Source organism: Suillus fuscotomentosus, assembly GCF_016647785.1.
Source record: "Suillus fuscotomentosus strain FC203 chromosome Unknown F5891scaffold_210, whole genome shotgun sequence".
Classification (NCBI taxonomy): domain Eukaryota; kingdom Fungi; phylum Basidiomycota; class Agaricomycetes; order Boletales; family Suillaceae; genus Suillus; species Suillus fuscotomentosus.
Window position 1 is genome coordinate 43115 of NW_024539722.1, and position 23686 is coordinate 66800.

General features: G+C 45.3%; 8 protein-coding genes across 8 annotated transcripts; 7 read left to right on the forward strand and 1 right to left on the reverse strand.

The window, feature by feature from the left end:
• Window positions 1-35: 35 nt before the first annotated feature.
• Window positions 36-500, forward strand: F5891DRAFT_967151 (uncharacterized protein; the record flags this gene model as incomplete). Its single annotated transcript, XM_041376255.1, has 1 exon — window positions 36-500. One exon carries the CDS (start codon window positions 36-38, stop codon window positions 498-500), a length of 465 nt encoding a protein of 154 aa, XP_041216864.1.
• F5891DRAFT_967156 (uncharacterized protein) lies at window positions 501-833 on the forward strand (the record flags this gene model as incomplete). The annotated part of the gene is made up of 1 exon (XM_041376256.1): window positions 501-833. A coding segment is annotated over one exon (333 nt), but the record flags the coding sequence as incomplete, so codon positions are not given.
• Window positions 834-1467: 634 nt separating this feature from the next.
• F5891DRAFT_1199925 (uncharacterized protein) lies at window positions 1468-2005 on the forward strand (the record flags this gene model as incomplete). The annotated part of the gene is made up of 2 exons (XM_041368797.1): window positions 1468-1576; window positions 1632-2005. 2 exons carry the CDS (start codon window positions 1468-1470, stop codon window positions 2003-2005), a joined length of 483 nt encoding a protein of 160 aa, XP_041216866.1.
• Window positions 2006-9607: 7602 nt separating this feature from the next.
• F5891DRAFT_988299 (uncharacterized protein) lies at window positions 9608-10521 on the forward strand (the record flags this gene model as incomplete). The annotated part of the gene is made up of 3 exons (XM_041377999.1): window positions 9608-9956; window positions 10041-10373; window positions 10412-10521. 3 exons carry the CDS (start codon window positions 9608-9610, stop codon window positions 10519-10521), a joined length of 792 nt encoding a protein of 263 aa, XP_041216867.1.
• Window positions 10522-11427: 906 nt separating this feature from the next.
• F5891DRAFT_988300 (uncharacterized protein) lies at window positions 11428-13614 on the reverse strand (the record flags this gene model as incomplete). Its single annotated transcript, XM_041378000.1, has 9 exons — window positions 11428-11472; window positions 11542-11566; window positions 11622-11692; window positions 11802-11849; window positions 12143-12211; window positions 12578-12694; window positions 12826-13134; window positions 13182-13325; window positions 13534-13614. The coding sequence occupies 9 exons, from the start codon at window positions 13612-13614 to the stop codon at window positions 11428-11430; spliced, it is 909 nt and encodes a 302-aa protein (XP_041216868.1).
• A 492-nt stretch (window positions 13615-14106) lies between these two features.
• F5891DRAFT_988301 (uncharacterized protein) lies at window positions 14107-17114 on the forward strand (the record flags this gene model as incomplete). The annotated part of the gene is made up of 11 exons (XM_041378001.1): window positions 14107-14236; window positions 14290-14876; window positions 14945-15007; window positions 15216-15359; window positions 15576-15716; window positions 15848-15964; window positions 16331-16399; window positions 16693-16740; window positions 16850-16920; window positions 16976-17000; window positions 17070-17114. 11 exons carry the CDS (start codon window positions 14107-14109, stop codon window positions 17112-17114), a joined length of 1440 nt encoding a protein of 479 aa, XP_041216869.1.
• A 1811-nt stretch (window positions 17115-18925) lies between these two features.
• On the forward strand, window positions 18926-20730 carry F5891DRAFT_1199929 (uncharacterized protein; the record flags this gene model as incomplete). The annotated part of the gene is made up of 4 exons (XM_041368798.1): window positions 18926-19180; window positions 20013-20135; window positions 20185-20370; window positions 20431-20730. 4 exons carry the CDS (start codon window positions 18926-18928, stop codon window positions 20728-20730), a joined length of 864 nt encoding a protein of 287 aa, XP_041216870.1.
• A 1163-nt stretch (window positions 20731-21893) lies between these two features.
• F5891DRAFT_1199930 (uncharacterized protein) lies at window positions 21894-22270 on the forward strand (the record flags this gene model as incomplete). Its single annotated transcript, XM_041368799.1, has 2 exons — window positions 21894-22061; window positions 22112-22270. The coding sequence occupies 2 exons, from the start codon at window positions 21894-21896 to the stop codon at window positions 22268-22270; spliced, it is 327 nt and encodes a 108-aa protein (XP_041216871.1).
• Between the last annotated feature and the right edge of the window lie 1416 nt (window positions 22271-23686).

Here is a 23686-nt window from a genome sequence, read left to right on the forward strand (position 1 = left end):
ATGCAATCCGCAATGCTCATGACGAAGACTTTGACATGTCTGTTCCTGAAGACGACATCAATGGGGTAGATCCTGGCCCAACAGTTCTGCAAGCGCATACACGATTAGCGCAAACTGCACACAAGTATATTCCCTCACTGTTGTGTGTCAACTGTCTGATTTGGCATGCAGAGACAAAACGTGCACGCACCGTGCTCGCTCTCGCTGAAGAGTTGGATATCCCTTGTCTACCTGAGATGGTCCGCCACTTTCTCTTCCAGCAGACACGTCCGGATGATCCACAAGATGTGTCGGAAATTCCTATTGCAGGATGCCCTCGATATGAGGGCAAAATATTAGTATTCAACTCTGCATGCTCACAGTTTTATGCCCCAAGTGATATAAGTGGGATCGGTGGGATGTGGAGTGAACACATTCATGCTTGTCCCATGTGGTGGAACGAGGCCCCTCGTTATGACTGTGCTTTCGTCAATATTGGGTCAGAAGATGTGGGCATTTGAGGACTCGAAGTCGTGAGGATTCATGCGTTCTTCTCATTCATTTATGGAGGAAAGACTTACCCGTGTGCTGTCGTGCGCTGGTTTAATATCATTGGAGACATGCCCGATGAAGATACTGGCATGTGGATGGTCCATCCGGCCTGCGGCACCAACAATGCACCTCTCTACAACATTATACATGTCGATTCAATCTATTGTGCGGCTCACCTCATTCCCGTTTATGGCAGACATTTTCTCTGCCACAATATTAATCTACACAATTCATATGACAGTTTTCGAACATTTTATGTCAATAAATACACTGATCATCATGCTTTTGACCTCGCATCATAGACATTTGCACTTATCTTTTTCACTTTAATACAATTGATCGCATTTTTGAGCCTTATCATCTTTGTTCCCTTGGACGACTTGAAACAGCTTAAGCTAGGTACTCTTGGACTGACTTGTTGTGCCTTGGTGAGCATTTGCGAAGTTGCCTGAAAAGTAAAGCTCGAATAAGCCGCTAAAAGTCAAATAAGGAATTTTGGATTTTGCTGATGTACAGACACTCATAAAGCGGTGCATCAAGGTGAAGGATGGTAATCCCGTGGCCTTAAGGCTGTTGGATGAGATTGCCAGGCACGTGGTGAGTGTTTGTTATAATTTATTTGAAATTCTTGTTGTTAAACCAAGACATTCGACACAGGCAAAAGACTTGAAACTATACAGTGGGGATGCTACATCATTCTCCCCACAGCTACTCTCATTTTCCTGCCGTTGTGAGACAGCACTCAAAGGGTGGCACCTTTGAAAATGTTTCCAACTGGACCTCGGTCACCAACAATGACCCACAGATCAAGAGCCACCCACGATTTGAGAAGACCATGGACTATTGCCCCCCCTCCACACTCAACATTCCTGCCATCCCCACAGTGACTGATATTCTCACTACTCTCCCAACAACACTGACCCTCATTGTCCCACCATGGACAGCCTCGACCCCACCACCCATGCCATCCCACACGGACGCAGATATCATCTCCAAGCCAGTAGCGGAACCGAAATGATGAGTGTGAGTGCTCAAGAACCCACCTGTTAGTCATCTGGCACATCTGCTCCTAAGATACCAACACTTGTATTTTCCCGAAGCTGAGAGGGAACAGTGGAAGGTAGTTTTTGCAGCCGGCGATAGCAAGAAGAGGAAGGCAGAAGATAAAGATACTGATGAGGTTATTGTGGTTGCCAACAAGAAGAGGAAGTTGAAGTCTGATGTCGACAAAGAGCCAACAGGAGTCATCTATGCAGCCAACCTAAGTGAATTAGAGCCCACATCAAGAGATATCTTACAGGGCATCCAGGACCTCAGTAGGAGATTGGATCTCCTCATGGCCAATGAGTGGGTAGAAGCATTGGAAGTCAGAGTGGGTTCGGTGGAGACCAACCTGCTCAAGTGGTTGGACGAGTTAGAGCAACGGCTCAACGAATGCGATGCCCAGTGGAAATCTTCCAAATCCCTAGGATAGATGAAGTTGATAACTGTAGATACTCTGGAGGACTGTGTACTTTTATATGATTGCATGTGTAGCCTGGCGCTACATATTTATCCCAGTTCAATTGATTGAGTCCCACATATTGTGTGTGTATATCATACTGTTGGATCAGCCTATATGAGGAAGTGGAAAGACTGAAAGGACGGAAGGTTATTGACTCCAAGTGGGTATGTGCATGGTCTTGGCTGCTTATATAATCATATTCTACCTTCACCTAGGACTCTACAGTCATTACCTAGTTTCCCCAGTTTCCAGTTCTTGATGGCTCCTTAATGAAAGCCAATTATTCCCCACAGCAGCTAAAAGCCTGGCGTCACCAAGCTCATAGGAACTTACTCAATATTACAGTTGTATGGGTAGGTCACGTACTGGAAAAACACACACAACGAGGAGGAAGTAGGGACATCTTGTTGGAACCTGGGAACGCATATCTTACATACCCATTAAGCCCGGAAGAACGGGACACATTACCAAACCATCCTAACTGGGTTTGCTCAATTTGTGCTACCTTGGAGCAACGGGCCCAGAACGCAGAAGCCCACCTGAAAGAAATTGAAAGGATAGAAGTCCAGTCTTGGGTAACATTCTCACTAGATTAGTTTTCTTAGTTTCCCTAAAGTTTTTTTTCAATGAACCGCATACCCACTGAAGAACGCATATTGCAGGAAACGCAAGCAGCCTGCCTAGTTTTGTTTATACATCATGTACATTGTTCACATTCAACCCTATTTTCCGGATACTTACAGACTATAGTTGTACTATGGGATTTGGGATACCAGCGGCTTGTAAGAAGGCACTGCACCACATGTTACTTATTATTTCACTGGTTATTGCGCGCGGAGAGGCAAATGATTGAGCCGGAATCTAAATTAATGACGGAACCTTAATTTCGGCAACAGAAAGAATGTATACTTTAAAACCTAAAACCTTAGCGGCATTAATTAAACAGACAGCGCCCTTTTCATTTACAATTCATTAGGGGCCGGATAGCGGAACTTTCAAATTTTGCTCCTTTTGGTAATATTTTTCAATCCCTGAAGACCCTGTCCAGTCTTCATATAAAGGACGCCAAAAAAACTGGACGCGTTTTTCAGTTTTCCGCTGGTATACAACAGCACTAGTACTCATTACCACTCTTTTTTGTCTCACAAATCACTCCACTCTTTCTTTAACTATGTTCTTCAGCCACCGCTGCCCCACATTCGTGGACTCTTCCCACAAGTATCCTACCATCCACACCAAGCCGGACCAGTACACTTGGGTAGCGGACCATAAGTGGACATACATGAGTGTGTGCCACAGCCACTGTGCTCCCATTCCGTTTGTTACCAGCGCTACACCGGCCAAATTTCTGAGGTAGTGGCTCAATACGAAAATGTCCTCATTGTCAATGTCGTTCTACTCCACTACGAAAAGACAGACCCATATGCGCCGCCGCCTGTTCGCCTTACTCTGCCTACTGGCATTATTACCCTTCCCAAACGCCTTTGCTTCGTATGCTGGTATAAGAAGCATACCAAACGCCTCACAAAGTTCAAGGCGGCAGATCCAGCTATGTTAATACAGTCTATGAAGGAGCTGATGGAGTATTTTGAAGGAAGTGAGAGTTTTGGGAATAGTGACAGATGAACTTGGAGGTGAAATTTTGGTACGGAGCTCTCAGGATCGTCGCTACGATGACCTACTGAGACATGTTAGAAGTCTAGGTCCATTGTCCAAGTGTAGTTTGACACACACATCAATTTCCTCAGCCACTACCTAATCTTTTCCAGTAGAGTACCTCATCCCTTCCTTACCCACATTTCCACATACCTACATAAAGTAGAACCTTTTCTGACCAGATACGTATCGTAACAACTGTAACCACCTATGACAATCCTGGGACTTATCTTGTACACTATCTACACACTCGCGTTATACATCTTAGCAAGTAAATATACAGATTATCTGGAGATTGTTGACAATGACATTTACTCAAGTACAACTATTCTTCTGGGAGAATGATGAATCGTGCAACAAGGATCAAGCAAGGCTTGGAGGCAAACCCTCAGCCTGAACCTGGTTTCTTACCTAGCCAATATCTTCGCCTTGGTCATATATATTCGAATGAAGAACACTTCCGAAGCCAGTTGACTATAGCTGAAAGTCAGATTGACCGGTTAGGAAGTTCATTTATGTGGCATGCAAGAGAAATGCATCCACATGGAGACCTACATTATCAAGTAGATGTGCGACCCTATCGGGGAAGAATAAGGGGTGCATACCTTCTCAGGTGGCGGTGCCCTACATTTTCATGTTGTCTTTAAGTCCATCTAAGCAAGAGGCTTAGTGGGAAGACTTCAGGAGTTGATAGTAACGCTTGACCTCACTCATTGGAGTTGTAGGTGTTTATCTATAGATCATCTATCTAAGAAGACAGCATGAAGGTATTCGTACTTCTTGATGTTGTGGGTGTGCTCGGTCTTCGCTTCAAGCTTCGCGAGAAAGCGAAGGTGCTTGTGGTCATGGTGTGACATAGCGTCGGATTGCATTGACACTATCTTGTCCTTCACCTCCTCAACCTGCTGCATCACATCTAACTTCACTTTCTTCTTCTTCGATCCACCGGTGCTGTTGGGAAGCGAGGTCCGGGGGGTCGAGGACATCAAATAGTCTGACGACAAGGTAGTATTATGTGTTGTGGATGAAGGTGCTGATGTGCTAAAAGAGATATCCGATGGCAGCCTGTGGTGTCTACCATGGCTCAGTGGCTTCTTCAGGCCAAACGCTGAGCGGCTGTTGTAGACAGACAATGGGGATGCTGTTGGCATGTGGAAAGGTTCAGGAGCGTGGGGAACAGCTGGAACAGCTGGAACAGCAGGAACGTCAGGAGGGGGAGACTGCGACGAAAGTTGTTGCTTCTTCCCAGCGGCTTTGGAAGAGTTATTGGCCCTCTTGTCACCTTCGAGGGGGGCATCCAATGGGCTACCAGTGCCTTGAAAGTCCATATCCATGTCCATGTAGTCATCTGATGTTGGAAGGCCAGGGAGATGGATTTGGGGGGACTGATTGTAGGGGGCAGCAGAGGGTAAGGGGGCAGCAGAGGGCAAAGGGCCAGTGGAGGGCAAAGGGGCAGTGGAGGGTAATGCGGGAGCAGGAGCAAGATGTTGCAGTGTTGGGTCGATGGAGGGATCACCGTGTGAACCCCCAGCATAAGGTATTGCTGGGGGATAGTAGTACTGGCTGTAATATGAGGGCAGAGTGCTGGAAGGATGGATATCGTGTGGGGGATATACTTGAGGAGGCAGTTGAGGGTACTGCATGGGACCAGCACTGGCATCAATGTGCATGGAGGGACCAGCCCCAGCATGTGGTCCAACCAAGGAATACAATGCGCCGGCGTGATCGACGCCAGGTCTTGATGAGTGAGTCTTCGCAGCCATGGACAGATTGGAATGCCAAATGGCATCCAATTCCATATACCATGGGAGCTCTAAGAGCACTGCATCTACAAAATACATCAGCTAAGGACCGGAAAATAAGGAACGAGGACTCACCCAAAAGATTTCTTGTTTGCGTGCCTTCACCAGGCATCACACCAGAGCCAGTACTGTCAAAAGATGCCTTGAGTTTCTTGTATTTCCCCCTACATCTACATAAATTTCAGTATTTTTTGTAACAGAAGAAATGACAGAAATGACTCACGTTTGGATGCGGTTGCAGACTCTGTCATGAAACTTCTTTGTGTTGGTGGTGAATGTGTGACCTTACCTCAGGTGGTCGGTGAAAATAAGTTTGGCCAGGGTACCATACACCTGCCCCTTGTCCGAGCCCGAGGCACCATCATTGACGGTAGACATCGCTTTCTTGCTGTCAGAGTAGAAAAGTACTCTGCAATCAGTGGGGTGCATGGAGAGATGGCTGAAGAGGATGTTGGTCAGAGCACGGTCACTCTGCCACTGGATAGTCAGGTGGGGTACATGATGTTCTGGAGGGAGTTTGGCTAGTCCGCGAGTGTTTGGACCTTTGTGGTCCATTGACCTGGAGCAGCGCACTAGAGGGTTGGCTTTCGAGCGTGCAGAACGGTGTACACATTGGCGAGAAGGAGGCATGGTTGTTTGAAACTCCACCAGCGATGCTGGCCTGACCTTCAATCGCAGTCCCAGCGGCTGAAGTGTTGGAAGCCACTTAGCCACAAGTTGAAAGCCTTAGTCAGAGTTTAGCGAGCTTTCAAACATTTCTAATTTTTATTTTGAGTATCACTATTATCCACCCTATCAATATGATAGCCTCCTCTATATATCTATCACCATGTCTAAATCCATCCATGCAGCCCATTGGTATATACTGATATTTCATCATTGTATGTATTTTTGCTCCATCACGTATACTAGATAGTATGGTGGATTTTTGGTTACAGTTTGATTTTCTGCTATGCTAGAAGGATTTTCAATGTCTAATTGTTGTTTGTTTTGAGTATTGCACTTTGTTTTATTTTATTTGATGTATACCCTAGTTGGATTCTACTGCTGGTTTGTATCGAAGCTTGTGTTCACATGGGATCCCAGCAAGGATGACATGATGTTTGCAGGTATTCTAATTTTGGCATTTTCCACAAATTTGTCTTTGTTTTGTTTTGTTTTTATGTCACTTATATCTTGCTCAAACAACAGCCATTTGACAAACCAAGACTGGCCCATAGACTTGTCTCCACTAGGACTACAACTTTCAATAAGACATGGAACACAAATAACAAAGTAGTTGAAGAGGTGAAATAAAATATTTCAAAGTCCAGTAAATATGGCATATATATGAGTTGTAGCTTAGAAATATATGTGGTCTCATAGCCTAGTGGTTATGCTGCACTTGAAGTGTGTGTGTTATTATGTGACTTCATATGCACATAGGTGGTTGACAGTTTACTGTAAACTTGGCTGGGTGCAATTATTTTGATATATATGTTTTTTTTTTCATAAGAGCCATGATAAGCTGATATTTCTAACCATATGTCAATCTGATCAGCATGACAGTTGAGATGAAATCCATGTCTAAATAATTTGATGCTCTGATTGTCTGATGGAACTGGTTGGTCTGATTTCAGATAACACTTGTATGAAATCAGGTAAAATCTAATGAGCTGATTTGTTTGATTTGCCCTGTGGGCCTGCTATCAGAGCAATTCGATTCATTGACTAAGCACTTGTTAATACCGCCAAGGAGTTGTAGGCAGTCACACTTGGCATCTTCAAGTCTTGCAATATCTCCGACTTGGATTCTCAGGACTTTATTGATGTGCTGACATAGTTCAGCAAAAGCCAACTGTATTGTAACAAGTGGGAGAGGAATAAACTCAGGGTTTTCATCCATAGCTATGATAGAGCAGGAGTTTGGGCTGTCGCAGATTCATGGTGTATCTTGAACTGAGGTGGAGCAAGACAATCTCCAAGTTGTTTGGCAGTACGATAGAGAAATGCCCCTGAATCACAACTCAGAGACAGATACTAATAACATCAGATACTGGCAATTGGATTGGAGCTGCAGATACGGACTGTAGGGTGCAATAAATAGTGTACATGGGCAGCAAACATGAAGCATGAAGGCTGAAAGTATTGCTGAAACTGCAAAATATAAGCTATGTGTGCTGAAACTCCGAGCTTGTGCTGCGTAAGTGATTCTAGTGTACATGGGCAGCAAGGATGAAGCCCAAAAGTATTGTTGAAACTGTGGAATAAGAGCTATGCATATTAAGGGTCCAAGCTTGTGCTGTGTAAGTGACAATGACTCATAAAAATACAGAAAGACAAAAATTAGGTTCAATGTGAGTACGGCTTTCAATTGGGGGGAGTGTGCATTATGAAGCGATAAACATAGGCATTGGATTTCTGCAAATGTCTAGCAATCACATCAGCACTTTGTATGGTCGTCAGTGTTGAATGACCTGACAACAATTTCAAACCACATTATAGTCAGCAGTCGTGTGCAAGACACATCCATGGATCCAGGCATCGAGGGACGTTGCAATTGACTCATCATCTGGCAATGGTTCACAGACAAAGTCGAGTGTTGTTTCATTGAGGGTAACTTCGATCTCATTTAAGCTTGTGTGGCATGAGACTGGCACCGGTTCCGGCTGTTGGCAACTGATCTGATATTCCACTGGCACGTTATGCAGAAAAAAGTGCACCTTCCAATCAGACGCAGTGTTCCTTGGAACATGATGGGCATATCGAGGAGGAAGATCGTGCTTGAAACATATCTGATAGCAATGATCAACTGATGTGAGCTGGGTAAAATCAAAAGATGAAATATACCGTAATTGTCCAGTCACCATGTGGCATAAGGTCAGATCCTGTAGCAAAGCACATGAAGGAACATGACCGAAGGGTGCAGCTTCCTGCATCAAGCTGATGTTGGTCAAGTGGGACAACATCATGGCACAGCATCGGATGTTCTGGGTGACCAATGTCAGAAAGGTAGAGTCTCGATCTGTTCACGAACAGCGTCTCGACTTTCTTCGTTCAACTGAACAGCTTGCGAAATATTGAGAGCATGAGTGATGAAGGGATCATCGGCTCTGATAAACATGAGGTGCACAAAGATATCTTCAGGACAAGTGACTGTTCGCCCATAGGCAATCGGAATGTTCTTATAGTTCATTGACAGAGTCTATGGGGCATCTGTGAGTATCATAGACGGACAAAAAGTTTGAACAAATCTACGTCACAAAAGGAGGTGCCAGTGCAGACACGCATATTGAATCCACGTTTGAATTCGTAAAGGTCAGGAACATCGATGATGGAGCAGCCGAGCAGTACAGAAGCAAACATCTGCTTCGTGATATCTTCCCATTCCTCCGCAGATGAGATTTCAGCAGGCTGGATATACAATGTTAGCACACATACTACTAATGGTATCAATGACTCAGTAGCAGTTACATACCGTAAGCCACAAATATTGAATAAGCATTGAAGCAGTGGCACCGCACAACGACAGGTCAACATTTTATCATAGGCCTGCGGCCACTTTCGTAATGTGGCAGCTTTAGTGGCAGTACGAGATCAGTGAGTTCAAGGTCAAATGAAGCATCCCAGCCCATAATCACGAATAGGAAGAGAGCAGGGGACAAGGGCGCAGGGCCATGACCTGTAATGAGAAAATGGGCAGCTGAAAGATAACCCAGGACATGGAAACTTGGCGCCCGCTCTGGCATGACGGTCGGGTTGCTGCGGAGGTTGAGATCATGATACCCAGTGTCACCATCTGCTCCTCCTTTGACAAGTTTCTGATCACGACAGACTTCCTTGATAACCATCCGCAGAATCGAACGCTCTACAACATCACCTACAGCAGGACCTCTAAATATATTAGGGTCAGATAAGTCAAAGGTCCGGACTGAGTGAAAGATATTGCGAAGATCAAAATTTGTGTTGATCTTCACACCCTCTGGTAGGAGGTAAACAGGTAAACCTGCAAGCCTCATGGCAGTAGTAGTGATATTTGGCCCCTCGACCACGAGTGATACAACATGTTCAATATCTGTGGAGTCAGGGATGAGGGGAGAGATCTCGCGTCCATTGGGTAGTACTTGGGCTCCACATGCAGTTGAAAACTTCTTGCTGCCAGTCAGCAACAACAGACTCAGCATCCTCAAGAAGTGTTGGAAGCCTGGAGGACTGTCTGACTGGGAAGGTTTGGTCAGGTTGTGGTGAAGGACATGGTGACGGTGAGCAAGATGACATGCGAGGAAACGGAGAGGCAGATGGAAGTGACGATGACATAGAAGGAAGCGATGAGGAAGATGAGGCAATAGATGATGAGGAGGAGAAGGTAAGAGACAATGATGAGGAGGCAAGAGACGTTGATGTGGAGGCGAGAGATGATGATGTGGAGGCAAGAGACGATACAGATGACGAGGATAATAAAACGGGGCAACCATCTAAACATAGTGTGTTGTCGGAGTCCTCAACCAACTTAGCTTTTTGAAAGGTATCAAACACACGGCTAGCCAGACATGTGTGCCTGCCAACAGGGAGCGATAGAGAAGAAGGAACATTGCCAGTGATATTGGCAATAGTCGGACCTAGATTGCAAATTAGCATGTTAAGCTATAAAGATAATGCGAGACTTACTGCACCAGAGCACTGGGAAATTCTAAACCGAACTAGGGTTTGGTATAGCTTTGGCACAGTCCCTCAGCAGTTCGAGAGTAATGAGGCGCCCTGGAACTTCGCACCCGCTCATTTTCCGACTGCCATTTTTTTTGGTAACCAGCTTGCAGAAACTGGTAACCTTCGAAGCAAAAGTCATGTTCAGAGCGTAGCTCTTCCGGCGGAAGCATCAGGTGTAACTCATGAGACGTCAGGTGAGACGCCATCTGAGAACTGACCTGCTGCCAAAAAGGTTCGTCAGCAGTGGTTGACCTGATGAGGACAAGGAAAGAGAGGTGGTACTCCTGCAAGCGACGCTGCAAAGGCAAAAAGCTTCGCAGTATAAAGCTTCAGCTGTCCTAGAAAAGGATCAGCCTTGTCTGTTGCCGAAACGTTGAGGACAGTGGGTCAGGACCTGTGAGTGGCACACTAAAACTGACAGTGCGTCTGCTTGTACTTGCCCTCGACCTACGGGTGACGGCAAGAGAATGACCAAAAGGCCCAGATGTGACACTTCGTTGTCCATGATGCATACGGCATGGGACAAGCGCCTATCGTTTGAAGACTGCATGGCAGAAGCGTTATCGGAGGGTCCTTGCCGCATCGTAGCAGGTGGTTGTGACAACGTGACCATAAGAGGACCCATAGAAACCGATGGTCGCAAAGACATAGAGCACTCTCGCATGGGCAGCTAATCCAAAGGATGATATTCAGCCGGAGGTTTTCAATCATAACAAGGACACAAGCTCACCATGTCAATTGCATTAGTGCAGTGTGATGAGATGCTGAAGAGAATGAAGAACGAGGTCCGGTACCACCGCGAGGCTTCACGTCCGTCAGTCGACCATCACGAACAACATCACGGTCAGCTGTGTTGGTTGGTTCATGCTTTGTAGCATCGCCGGCAGCCTTAAAATGGTCAAAAAGGTCGCATGGGCAGCTTATCCAAAGGATGATATTCAGCCGGAGGTTTTCAATCATAACAAGGACACAAGCTCACCGTGTCAATTGCATTTATGAATTCGACACACCCATCTTTGCAGACAAGGCAACCATTACGAGAAGGGGGATTCATGGTTGCGCACAACTGGTAACAGTTCAAATTCACCACTTGTAATATTATTATGACCCGCTCTATGAGAATGCAATGATTGGCTTGTTTACCTTTGAGTGCATAGTGCGTGAAATTTCAACCAGAGTCGCCTTGGATTTCGATGATATTGTCACTATCGGTTATATCACCTGTGAAGTAGCATTGTCCTGGGGGGTTCATAAGAAAAGGGTCTGCAGTGCAAAGCCGGTTCCATCGAGACACTGTAGAAATTAATATACAGAATTACAGCTTAGGGCGGGGGGGTATTAGGTTGATTTCTTGATACGTACCTTAGGACAACGAAAATTGGAGATTCTGTTTTCAAATCAGGACAAGGCCTTTTCATAACATGGAGGCCGGAAGCACTGACAGAGACGAAGTTGAGCATTTGAAGTAGGAACGACATGAACCGAAGAAGCATACAGGATCTGTCGGCACAAACTAAACAAAAGAAAAGTCAGTACTACACAGAATAATTGAAAACGCTGGGACACGTGTGGATCTTGCAAACGTTACAACGCCCGAACGTCTATTAGGTAGACCGACTTACTGTTACGAGCCGCAAGTCGCAAAAAGGAAACTTCCCCTTGAAAGTTGACTAGCAATAGCACAAGGTACACAAAGAAGCTATGATGTAGATGATCAAAATACTTGCACATTATTCAAGACCGAGCACCTACAAAGCTTTTGCACATGACCATATCGTCCGGAAAAATCAGCTATTGTGTAGCTGTAAGATATTTCTTTGCGGAGGGCATGAAGAAAAAGAGCAGAAAATGACGATAACAAAATGAAACTGAAGTGTCGACTGCTCAACGTTAGCCCGGCCAAGTGTGAGTTCAAAAAAAGCTTGGCATTGTGCTGTAGCTTTCCAAGGATGTTATTTCGTACTTTGTAGTCGTCCGTGAGCTGCAGCGTGATGCCAGTGCACTCAGAGTGGAAATCGTACACCGTGCTGTACTGAAATTGAATTAAACGTCAGAAACCCACTTATTAATCATATTTCTGTTACCTCGTCCGTAAACTCGTGACGCAGAAGAGTAAGGAAGTCAAGGATTGCGTACAACAGTTGCGGGTCACACATGAGAGAGGGAAACGACATGATCAGGTTGAATAGGTATTCAGCTGCGACGTCCCGAGCACGAGTTATGCGATGGGAAGAAAGAAGCTTGCGAAGTTCCTCTGATAGATGGGACGGTAGTTCCTACTCCACAGCTTGGGAATTCATCTCTCCCATGCATCCACGCATAACCTATTGACAATTTAGCACAGCGCAACATGTCCGAAGACGAACACTACCTTGTCAGCTATAGATTCCATGCATACAACAAGATAACTCTTTCGATTCAGGCTGTCATCCGTGAAGTATGACGCCAAAGAAGATGGGAGAAAGGAGACAGATCGCATACTCTTGACGTCCTGCACCATCAACGAGAACGTTACCTGTCCCAGGGACAAAGAGCGCATTTTGCTTGTGCGATGTGGATATTATGTTGTAAGGAACAAACGGTGCTTCGAGATATCCTGTGAAAATCATTAAACATCCCTCCCTTCCAAAAAAACGCAACACTAACAGAATGCACAAATTCATGTCGGATGACAGTTCTGTACTCGATTTCACTCGCCGCATCATGAACATTCTCGAGCACCAGAGTTGAGGTCTTCGTTGCGATTTCCGCCAAAACAGGTACGAGCCACGTCATCACGCCCCTCTCCTCACCAGATTTAAAGTGAAAGGGGACGCAGAGTAACAACATATTCCGGAAGAGGACCGTAGTAAGCTCTTGCGAAGCAAAAAGGTGTGGAGAGTAATCTGGATGGGTAAGAAGCGCTTCGATCGGCAAAAAAAAAAAAGAGGAAAGCTGCTCGATTGCATCTTCCGTCTGAATCAAATGTTCAGCACAACATTGCAATGTGTGAGCAAACTTACCTTGACATATCGTTCTGATGTCACCACATTCTGGATAGCAACGCCTTTTTCTCCGAAGAGGGTGAGAAGCTCAACAAAGTATACGTCACACAAATCTGGTTGTTGGTCTAGTTCCCGTGCAAGCCTCATATGCGCGGCCAACACCTGCTACCCATCATCATGCACACCATCAACCAATAGTTTCATTATTGGAGAAACAGTACACGTTTGACATGATGGATTTTTCACCAGGTGACAGCTGGGAAGCCCTGAGGCGTATTGAAAGAAAACTTCAGAGAATGTATCGAAACATGGCGCCTGAATAAGATTCGCGATCAGATCACGACACTACTTGAGAGAAAAGATAGCCTACTTTGGTACCATAGGCAAGTTCCTCGTCTCGATCTTGATCAGCTGCTTCGGTATGAAAGTGATGCTGAGAAGAAAATGTCATTGTGACAATCCATGTCAAACGATTGTATCAGTATCAAACTCGACACTGACTGCACAGGTGTCCCCTCCCTTCCTCATCAATGCTGAGATTGCGACATTGAAATCATGGTCGTTCTCGATAGTAGTTGCTCCACTTTTGCCGCCGCTTTCAGTTGTTTAGCGTCAGAAACGAAATAAACGAAAGGATGAAACACGAACGGAGAACCTGTCCATGAGAGCTTGAAACCAGGACCATAATGAACACCAGGACTATATTGATCAGCAGACTCATGGATAGCGAGGAACTTCTGGATAAATGTTGTCCTAGTAATGTCCTCGAGGACAATATGGTCGGACTTCACAGTCTTGAACTTACAAATCGCTGCCCACAAATACACGTCAATTGTTGATTATTTAATTCAAGTTCTAAGCTAGCATTGACCATTCGAAACACCACCCATTTCAACGCCATACAACAACTCAACCACATACCGGCTGATCTGCAGCTTTTACAATGCCCAGTACTGGCGGCGTTTCCATGTCCAAGAAAAAATGGGCAGAACAAGCAAGCTTGCCTCCGACCTCTACCCAAATAAGAATGGATGTTTGTCTCGGAGAGGAAGACCAGGAAGGACACTACTCTTGTGAGTCTTTTTGACAGTTCATGAATGCATGTATACTCACCATATCTTAACAGTTTCGCCAGGTTCCCTATTAGAGCCTGCTCTCGATGGAACACTCCAGCAACAGCACGAGCCTGCTATTGATGGATTGAGCTCTGACGATCGTGGCAACAACAATACAAAGGAAGTCAACATGCAAGTTAGGAGGTCCTTGCAGAACTTCTGGAATGGCGTTCACGAGCTGACCTGCGCAACGATGCGCATGTTGTCCATTGAATGCTGCAGCATTGACGCGCTGCCTGTCAACGACCATGACGCAGATGTAGGAGAAGAGAGAGTCAGGGCACAGAGGAGGACGATGAACGATGCGAAGTTTTACTCAAAATATGTGTGGACGGTGATTGACCTTGCACACACACTGCAGCTCGAGGCGCAGAAGGTGACCATGGATTGTTTGGCATGGAATGAAGGCGACTTTAAAGAGAAGCAGAAATATATGGCAGATCGGATGCGCACCATCCAGGGCATGACTATTCGAATAATGAATCTAGGGTCGGAGATTCTCAACGGCGGCAAAAGTGGAGCAACTACTATCGAGAACGACCATGATTTCAATGTCGCAATCTCAGCATTGATGAGGAAGGGAGGGGACACCTGTGCAGTCAGTGTCGAGTTTGATACTGATACAATCGTTTGACATGGATTGTCACAATGACATTTTCTTCTCAGCATCACTTTCATACCGAAGCAGCTGATCAAGATCGAGACGAGGAACTTGCCTATGGTACCAAAGTAGGCTATCTTTTCTCTCAAGTAGTGTCGTGATCTGATCGCGAATCTTATTCAGGCGCCATGTTTCGATACATTCTCTGAAGTTTTCTTTCAATACGCCTCAGGGCTTCCCAGCTGTCACCTGGTGAAAAATCCATCATGTCAAACGTGTACTGTTTCTCCAATAATGAAACTATTGGTTGATGGTGTGCATGATGATGGGTAGCAGGTGTTGGCCGCGCATATGAGGCTTGCACGGGAACTAGACCAACAACCAGATTTGTGTGACGTATACTTTGTTGAGCTTCTCACCCTCTTCGGAGAAAAAGGCGTTGCTATCCAGAATGTGGTGACATCAGAACGATATGTCAAGGTAAGTTTGCTCACACATTGCAATGTTGTGCTGAACATTTGATTCAGACGGAAGATGCAATCGAGCAGCTTTCCTCTTTTTTTTTTTTTGCCGATCGAAGCGCTTCTTACCCATCCAGATTACTCTCCACACCTTTTTGCTTCGCAAGAGCTTACTACGGTCCTCTTCCGGAATATGTTGTTACTCTGCGTCCCCTTTCACTTTAAATCTGGTGAGGAGAGGGGCGTGATGACGTGGCTCGTACCTGTTTTGGCGGAAATCGCAACGAAGACCTCAACTCTGGTGCTCGAGAATGTTCATGATGCGGCGAGTGAAATCGAGTACAGAACTGTCATCCGACATGAATTTGTGCATTCTGTTAGTGTTGCGTTTTTTTGGAAGGGAGGGATGTTTAATGATTTTCACAGGATATCTCGAAGCACCGTTTGTTCCTTACAACATAATATCCACATCGCACAAGCAAAATGCGCTCTTTGTCCCTGGGACAGGTAACGTTCTCGTTGATGGTGCAGGACGTCAAGAGTATGCGATCTGTCTCCTTTCTCCCATCTTCTTTGGCGTCATACTTCACGGATGACAGCCTGAATCGAAAGAGTTATCTTGTTGTATGCATGGAATCTATAGCTGACAAGGTAGTGTTCGTCTTCGGACATGTTGCGCTGTGCTAAATTGTCAATAGGTTATGCGTGGATGCATGGGAGAGATGAATTCCCAAGCTGTGGAGTAGGAACTACCGTCCCATCTATCAGAGGAACTTCGCAAGCTTCTTTCTTCCCATCGCATAACTCGTGCTCGGGACGTCGCAGCTGAATACCTATTCAACCTGATCATGTCGTTTCCCTCTCTCATGTGTGACCCGCAACTGTTGTACGCAATCCTTGACTTCCTTACTCTTCTGCGTCACGAGTTTACGGACGAGGTAACAGAAATATGATTAATAAGTGGGTTTCTGACGTTTAATTCAATTTCAGTACAGCACGGTGTACGATTTCCACTCTGAGTGCACTGGCATCACGCTGCAGCTCACGGACGACTACAAAGTACGAAATAACATCCTTGGAAAGCTACAGCACAATGCCAAGCTTTTTTTGAACTCACACTTGGCCGGGCTAACGTTGAGCAGTCGACACTTCAGTTTCATTTTGTTATCGTCATTTTCTGCTCTTTTTCTTCATGCCCTCCGCAAAGAAATATCTTACAGCTACACAATAGCTGATTTTTCCGGACGATATGGTCATGTGCAAAAGCTTTGTAGGTGCTCGGTCTTGAATAATGTGCAAGTATTTTGATCATCTACATCATAGCTTCTTTGTGTACCTTGTGCTATTGCTAGTCAACTTTCAAGGGGAAGTTTCCTTTTTGCGACTTGCGGCTCGTAACAGTAAGTCGGTCTACCTAATAGACGTTCGGGCGTTGTAACGTTTGCAAGATCCACACGTGTCCCAGCGTTTTCAATTATTCTGTGTAGTACTGACTTTTCTTTTGTTTAGTTTGTGCCGACAGATCCTGTATGCTTCTTCGGTTCATGTCGTTCCTACTTCAAATGCTCAACTTCGTCTCTGTCAGTGCTTCCGGCCTCCATGTTATGAAAAGGCCTTGTCCTGATTTGAAAACAGAATCTCCAATTTTCGTTGTCCTAAGGTACGTATCAAGAAATCAACCTAATACCCCCCCGCCCTAAGCTGTAATTCTGTATATTAATTTCTACAGTGTCTCGATGGAACCGGCTTTGCACTGCAGACCCTTTTCTTATGAACCCCCCAGGACAATGCTACTTCACAGGTGATATAACCGATAGTGACAATATCATCGAAATCCAAGGCGACTCTGGTTGAAATTTCACGCACTATGCACTCAAAGGTAAACAAGCCAATCATTGCATTCTCATAGAGCGGGTCATAATAATATTACAAGTGGTGAATTTGAACTGTTACCAGTTGTGCGCAACCATGAATCCCCCTTCTCGTAATGGTTGCCTTGTCTGCAAAGATGGGTGTGTCGAATTCATAAATGCAATTGACACGGTGAGCTTGTGTCCTTGTTATGATTGAAAACCTCCGGCTGAATATCATCCTTTGGATAAGCTGCCCATGCGACCTTTTTGACCATTTTAAGGCTGCCGGCGATGCTACAAAGCATGAACCAACCAACACAGCTGACCGTGATGTTGTTCGTGATGGTCGACTGACGGACGTGAAGCCTCGCGGTGGTACCGGACCTCGTTCTTCATTCTCTTCAGCATCTCATCACACTGCACTAATGCAATTGACATATTAGTATAATCCCCCATAGGGGGGGGGGGTTATGAAAAGTGACAAGTGAGTAGTCACAGATGTGACAGGTGTGACAAGTGAATAGTGAGTAGTGAAAAGTGAAAAGTGAGTAGTGAAAAGTGAATAGTGAGTAGTGCCAAGTGCCAAGTGAAAGTGAAAAGTGAGTAGTGAAAAGTGAAAAGTGAGTAGTGAACAGTGAATAGTGACAAGTGACAAGTGAATAGTGAGTAGTGACAAGTGCCAAGTGAAAAGTGAGTAGTGACAAGTGAATAGTGACAAGTGAAAGTGAAAAGTGAGTAGTGAAAAGTGAGTAGTGACAAGTGAAAGTGAAAAGTGAGTAGTGAAAAGTGTGCCAAGTGAAAGTGAGTAGTGAACAGTGAATAGTGAGTAGTGACAAGTGCCAAGTGAAAGTGAAAAGTGAAAAGTGAATAGTGAGTAGTGACAAGTGCCAAGTGAAAGTGAAAAGTGAATAGTGAGTAGTCAGTAGTGACAAGTGACAAGTGAATAGTGAGTAGTGACAAGTGCCAAGTGAAAAGTGAGTAGTGACAAGTGAATAGTGACAAGTGAAAGTGAAAAGTGAGTAGTGAAAAGTGAAAAGTGAGTAGTGAAAAGTGTGCCAAGTGAAAGTGAGTAGTGAACAGTGAATAGTGACAAGTGACAAGTGAATAGTGAGTAGTGACAAGTGCCAAGTGAAAGTGAAAAGTGAATAGTGAGTAGTGAGTAGTGACAAGTGACAAGTGAATAGTGAGTAGTGACAAGTGCCAAGTGAAAAGTGAGTAGTGACAAGTGAATAGTGACAAGTGAAAGTGAAAAGTGAGTAGTGAAAAGTGTGCCAAGTGAAAGTGAATAGTGAGTAGTGAGTAGTGACAAGTGCCAAGTGAAAAGTGAGTAGTGACAAGTGAATAGTGACAAGTGACAAGTGAAAGTGAAAAGTGACAAGTGACAAGTGAATAGTGAGTAGTGAGTAGTGACAAGTGCCAAGTGAAAAGTGAGTAGTGACAAGTGAATAGTGACAAGTGACAAGTGAAAGTGAAAAGTGAATAGTGAATAGTGTTATAGTGAAAGCAAATGAAAGTGAATGGTGAATAGTAGTGAATAGTGAAAGCAAAGAGTGTTAGTTAGTGAGATAACCCCCCTCCCCCTCCCAGAGATTATATATAAGGGTACGGGTTTTCGGCAGGTACAACGAGCTCAGACCTGTACCTGCACCCATGCAGGGTTTACCCACATGTACCATAGGTATCACTGCCAGTGCTTAGCACATATGTCCAGCACACATCAGCAAATGCTGACATGACTCGAACATATGTGGATGGCACAAGAAGGAGGAGTGGAGGCACGGGCAAATTTGTTGGCATGCACTGGGCATTTGCGCATGGCATCTGTTGCATTGGGAACAGCGTAGTGGTCGTTGGTGATGGTGTTGCTGGGGTATGCGCTAGTGCCAGCACGAATGACAAAGATGGTGGTGTGAATGATAGTGAAGGTGACACAGATGGTGGTGTTGGCATCGTGGATGGTGGCATTGGTGTGAAAGCTGGTGGTGGTGTGAGTGCTGGGTGCATGAAGATATGCATCAGCGACATGACATGTATGACATCATTGTTGTTGCTGGGGGTATTGTCCTTTCATCTTCGTGTGTCGTCCGCATGTGTTTGCATCGCATCAGCACTTGTTGACGTGTTTCGGGCGCGTGCGCTGTGAATGTGGAGTTGATGTACTTGGGAAGGCATGTTAGGTGCCAGTGTTGGTGGTGGTGCCGGTTGTAGCGTGCATGTGGGAAGTATGGCATTTGTGGAAGGCACGGGTATAGCTGGAGTATGGGTAAGAGTGTGGGTCTTAGAATCCCAACCCATACCCTTACCCATGACCCATGTGGGTTACCCGTACCCATGCAGATCCCTATATGCACCCCCCAACTCAACTATCTGAGCTGTACTCACCATTCTTTGTGTCTAGCGCCTGTTTCGACAGACTCCCCACAGCCAATCAAGCTCACATACAACTTTTCAATATTCTCCACATCCAAATACAAAAAAGACTTCAAGAAACACTCGTCTAGCAGAAAGAATGGATCATTCAAGCTCAACAGTGACGAGCCATTTGACATGTAGAAGGCTCAGCTCCTTTGCCAAATTGAAAATGTAGCTAAGCCAAAGAAACTTGATATTAAGAATTATGAACTTTTATTGAGCATTCCCTGACTCTTCCCACACCCACTTCCAATCAATGAGGATGACGAGTATAAGATACTTCTGGAACACATTCGCAAACACAAGGACTTGACAGGTAACATTTGGATCCAAGAGATACCATTGAAGACTTCACGAAAAGTATGTCTTGTTTGACTGACTCAAGATTTATTTATATCTCTGAGCAGCAAAAGAGTACTGCAGGCAATGATGAAACTGATGAGCTTAGGAATGGTGAGGATGCTGATGTTGAGGAAAGTGAGTCTGACAATGGTCGAAGAAGGAAAAAAATGAAGAAAGCAAAGATGAAGGTATGTCCTGTACTATATAAATACATCTCACTGTTCATGCTTCAGTTAGGCACCACAGGGGGATGACACCAATCCTGCAAATCAAGAGCACAACAACAACATCAAGATCCTTTGCACCCAATGGGTCTGCCACAAGAAGCTGGGTTGTCGCAGTGATCACTGCTTCATCAATCCTACCAACAACATACATTTTGAACTGGGATTCAGTCACTTTGACTGTTGGGCAGCAGCCATGGTAACTTGCTTTATATCTTATTATATTTCGTATGTGAATCTTGTACTCATTCTTTGCAAGTGCAAGGGGAAGGAACATGCCACCGAGGACCGGCCACCAAACCACCGCTTGTTTGAAGCACTATTTGAGAATGAATATGGGCCAACAAAATCTCTTCTCACTGAATGTTGTCAGCAAAGGAACACTGTGAAGAATTTACGTGATCCTGCCGCACCTGTTATCCATGTCAATTTTCCTGTTGACATGCTCCATGGACTGCATGCTGGATTGCCACCTGTCCCTCCTGCACACCATCAGCTCCAACCACTGGCCTTGCCTGTTCATCACAGCTTGTGCTCCTTTCTTTGCATGTTGATTTAATCATTGTGGTGTCTTATCATTCTTGTGCACTTTGTCGAGGAAGACAAGCTCATCAGGGCCATACTGAGCCATTTTGTGCATGTAGTCAATGCAAAGATCCTCATTTCATTCTTGTGCTACTCAATGAAGTTTCTTGACTGAGATTCTGGCTCGCTAAAGAGTGTTGTAGATAGTGGTGTAATGGACAGATATAAAGTGGTTTATCTCTAGAAGATGCTGGAGCTCATCTAGGAACCAGTCTGGTCTCTGTTTGACAAGTTTGAGGAGGTGATAGACATCACTATAGTTTAGAGCTCTTGGCCGACCACGACAGAGAGTTTTGGGCTTTTATACATGGCCAGTTGCACGATACTGCTTCAATACATGGAAAAAGGTTGGACAAGAGATGCCCACAGCATCTAGAATATCAGGTATTGAGAGAAGTTGTCTGTTGTACAAGCGGATAACTGCAAGCTTGAGGTTGTCACTGATGCTGTGATACGGCATACCACTGGTAATTTGCAGTATGAACAAATTTACAGAAATTTACGCCAAGTCTTTCTTTCATTGATGTTTTCTCACACTCAACATAGTATCATCATTTTTTCAAATAGCTGTAAATTACCTTACATTCTAGTGTTCAATCAAGTCACATACTGCTACATACTAGTTACCAGTACACCAACTTGCTTACAGAGTGTCATGAATTACTGGCAGCAGATGATTCGTGCTATCACATGACAATCATCCTCCTCAGATCAGAACAGAGCTTAAACTGGTTAATTCTCAAGGGCACTTGGGTGTCACAATAATCAACACAGTCACTGTTCAAGTTTGCGGCTGAGACCAACCTGCTCTCATTAATAGAAAATGGGCCACACTCATGTGGTATACACAAAAAGCTCATCCAAATTGTCTGAGTCACTGGTTATGATGACTTTTGCGTCCTTCAGCACTACTACTAGTATGATCGCACCGCACAGACTCAGACAGCAACAGCGGCTTGCTGAGTCATGAATGTAAGGCTAATGGAAACTCTAGGTCCAGTCTATGTAAAGTCTATATAGAGTCTACTCTGTGTTCTGTCTGGGTCCTGTCTGGGTCCTGTCTGAGGGTGTGCCAGCCGCCTGGCAAGATTCAAGTGGAGTTTAACTTATGATATGATTTACTCTCTCTGCTTCATCATGGCATCACTTCCAGTGCCTCCACCTCAACTGCCCCTTATTCCTGGCACCGCCCTGAGAATGACATCCATCGGGCTTGACGTGGACTGCCTGACCTGCGGAATAGCAGTAACTGTGACAATATATCAGTCCAATAGGAATGGCAATGCTAGTAAGCTAATGGCACGAGTGAGTACCTCATCCTATTGTTGTAGATATGATATTAACCTTGTTACCAGCATGGGCCTTGTGGTTTCTTCAAGTGGTTCCCGGAACTGTTCGACTATCCAGAAATTCTGGCCTGCATGCCTCGTTCGTCTTCAAGCCCTCAGCTTTCTGCAGTGCCTGCCCTCTCACAGAGCAAGAGACCCCAGAAGTGTGGCCCTGATTGTGCATGAGATCTGAGTCAGCAACCCAGTGCACTGCAATGTCCTGAGGGCAAATGTGTGATGCACTGCACTGAGGATGGTGGGTGCACAATTCACTCAGCACCAATACTCGACAAAGGGGCCAGCGGTCATCTGGAGGCCAATCCTGCCACTCTCGACTCCAAAGGCTTTGGATACTACCATCTTCACCAGGCCTTGTCACAATCACTTGTGGCTGATGGCATTGAGGCACCATAACCCCGTCCTGGATGTGTTCCATCTATCCATGACCTCCTAATGGCCCCTCCTCCTACCATACCCTCCCCTGCAGGTTCCTCAGCACACCTACTATCATCTTCTCACCTGAGTGCAACTCCTGTCTCAAGGATGTCCAAACCCCCTTATATTACCAGCCAGCTAGACCCGCTGTAGCAACAAGACCTCCAGCAACATGTGCAGAAAGAGTTAGAGAGCACATGAGTTGCTAAGCGACAGAAGGAAATCGAGCGCAAGTCCAAACAACACTTTGTCTATAACTGATTGCCACAACTTCAATGAGCTCTACAATACCTCCAAGGAATCTATGTGTTGGAACGGTGCACTCTGGCACCAGCATGAAGACAGCAGACATGAGGCTAGAACCTCTGAAGCATGAGAACAAGATGAGGATAACAGCAAGAGCCTCAAAAGCGAAGGCCCAAGGCAGCAAATGGCCAAAGCTAAAGCAAAGCAAAGCCTCAGACAAGCAAACACACAGCTAGTGCTGGTGGAAGAGATGTATGACCTAACCCTAGAACATGAACTATATATGGCTACCTAAGACCTCAAAGACCTCTCCAGGACCCCTGGCACCTGTCCCTGCCAAACCCAACTGCTACCCCCCCCCAAAGATGCGACACCCCAGGGTCACATAGGGACAGGCTGGCGAAATGAAGAGACAGAAGCTGTACGTAGTGACAAAGAATGAAACTGGAAAAATCTAAACTTGTATGTAGTGAAATGCTTGGGAGGTTGAGGATGCAAATTGAATGGGATAGAATCAAACTGAGTAGGATAACATGAGTATTGTAGATGTGAGTTATACCATGAATGTGAATGAGAGCATGTATCAGATGCGAAACAAGAGCATGGCTGAGTATCAGAATGGGACGTGCACAGGTGTGTAGACTGTCGTCGTCGTAGGCTAGACCATGGGTTCTTTGCTGAAGAATGAAGGCATGTAAAATCGCGCGGATATGAAGCAAATAGATGTGTGTCGATGTGTGTCACTCAATCAAAATGTGCAGATGGCTGAAATGTTGTTGTCAAGTTGAGGCCAGCAGGCTGTGAGTTGGTTGTTGGAGTCTCGTCGTCGTCATGCATTTGTGCATCTGTCTCATGTGGTGACAACAGTCCTGCTGAGTGGCAAGGACAAAGTTGGGTCGAGCTAATGCCTAGCTGCTATGT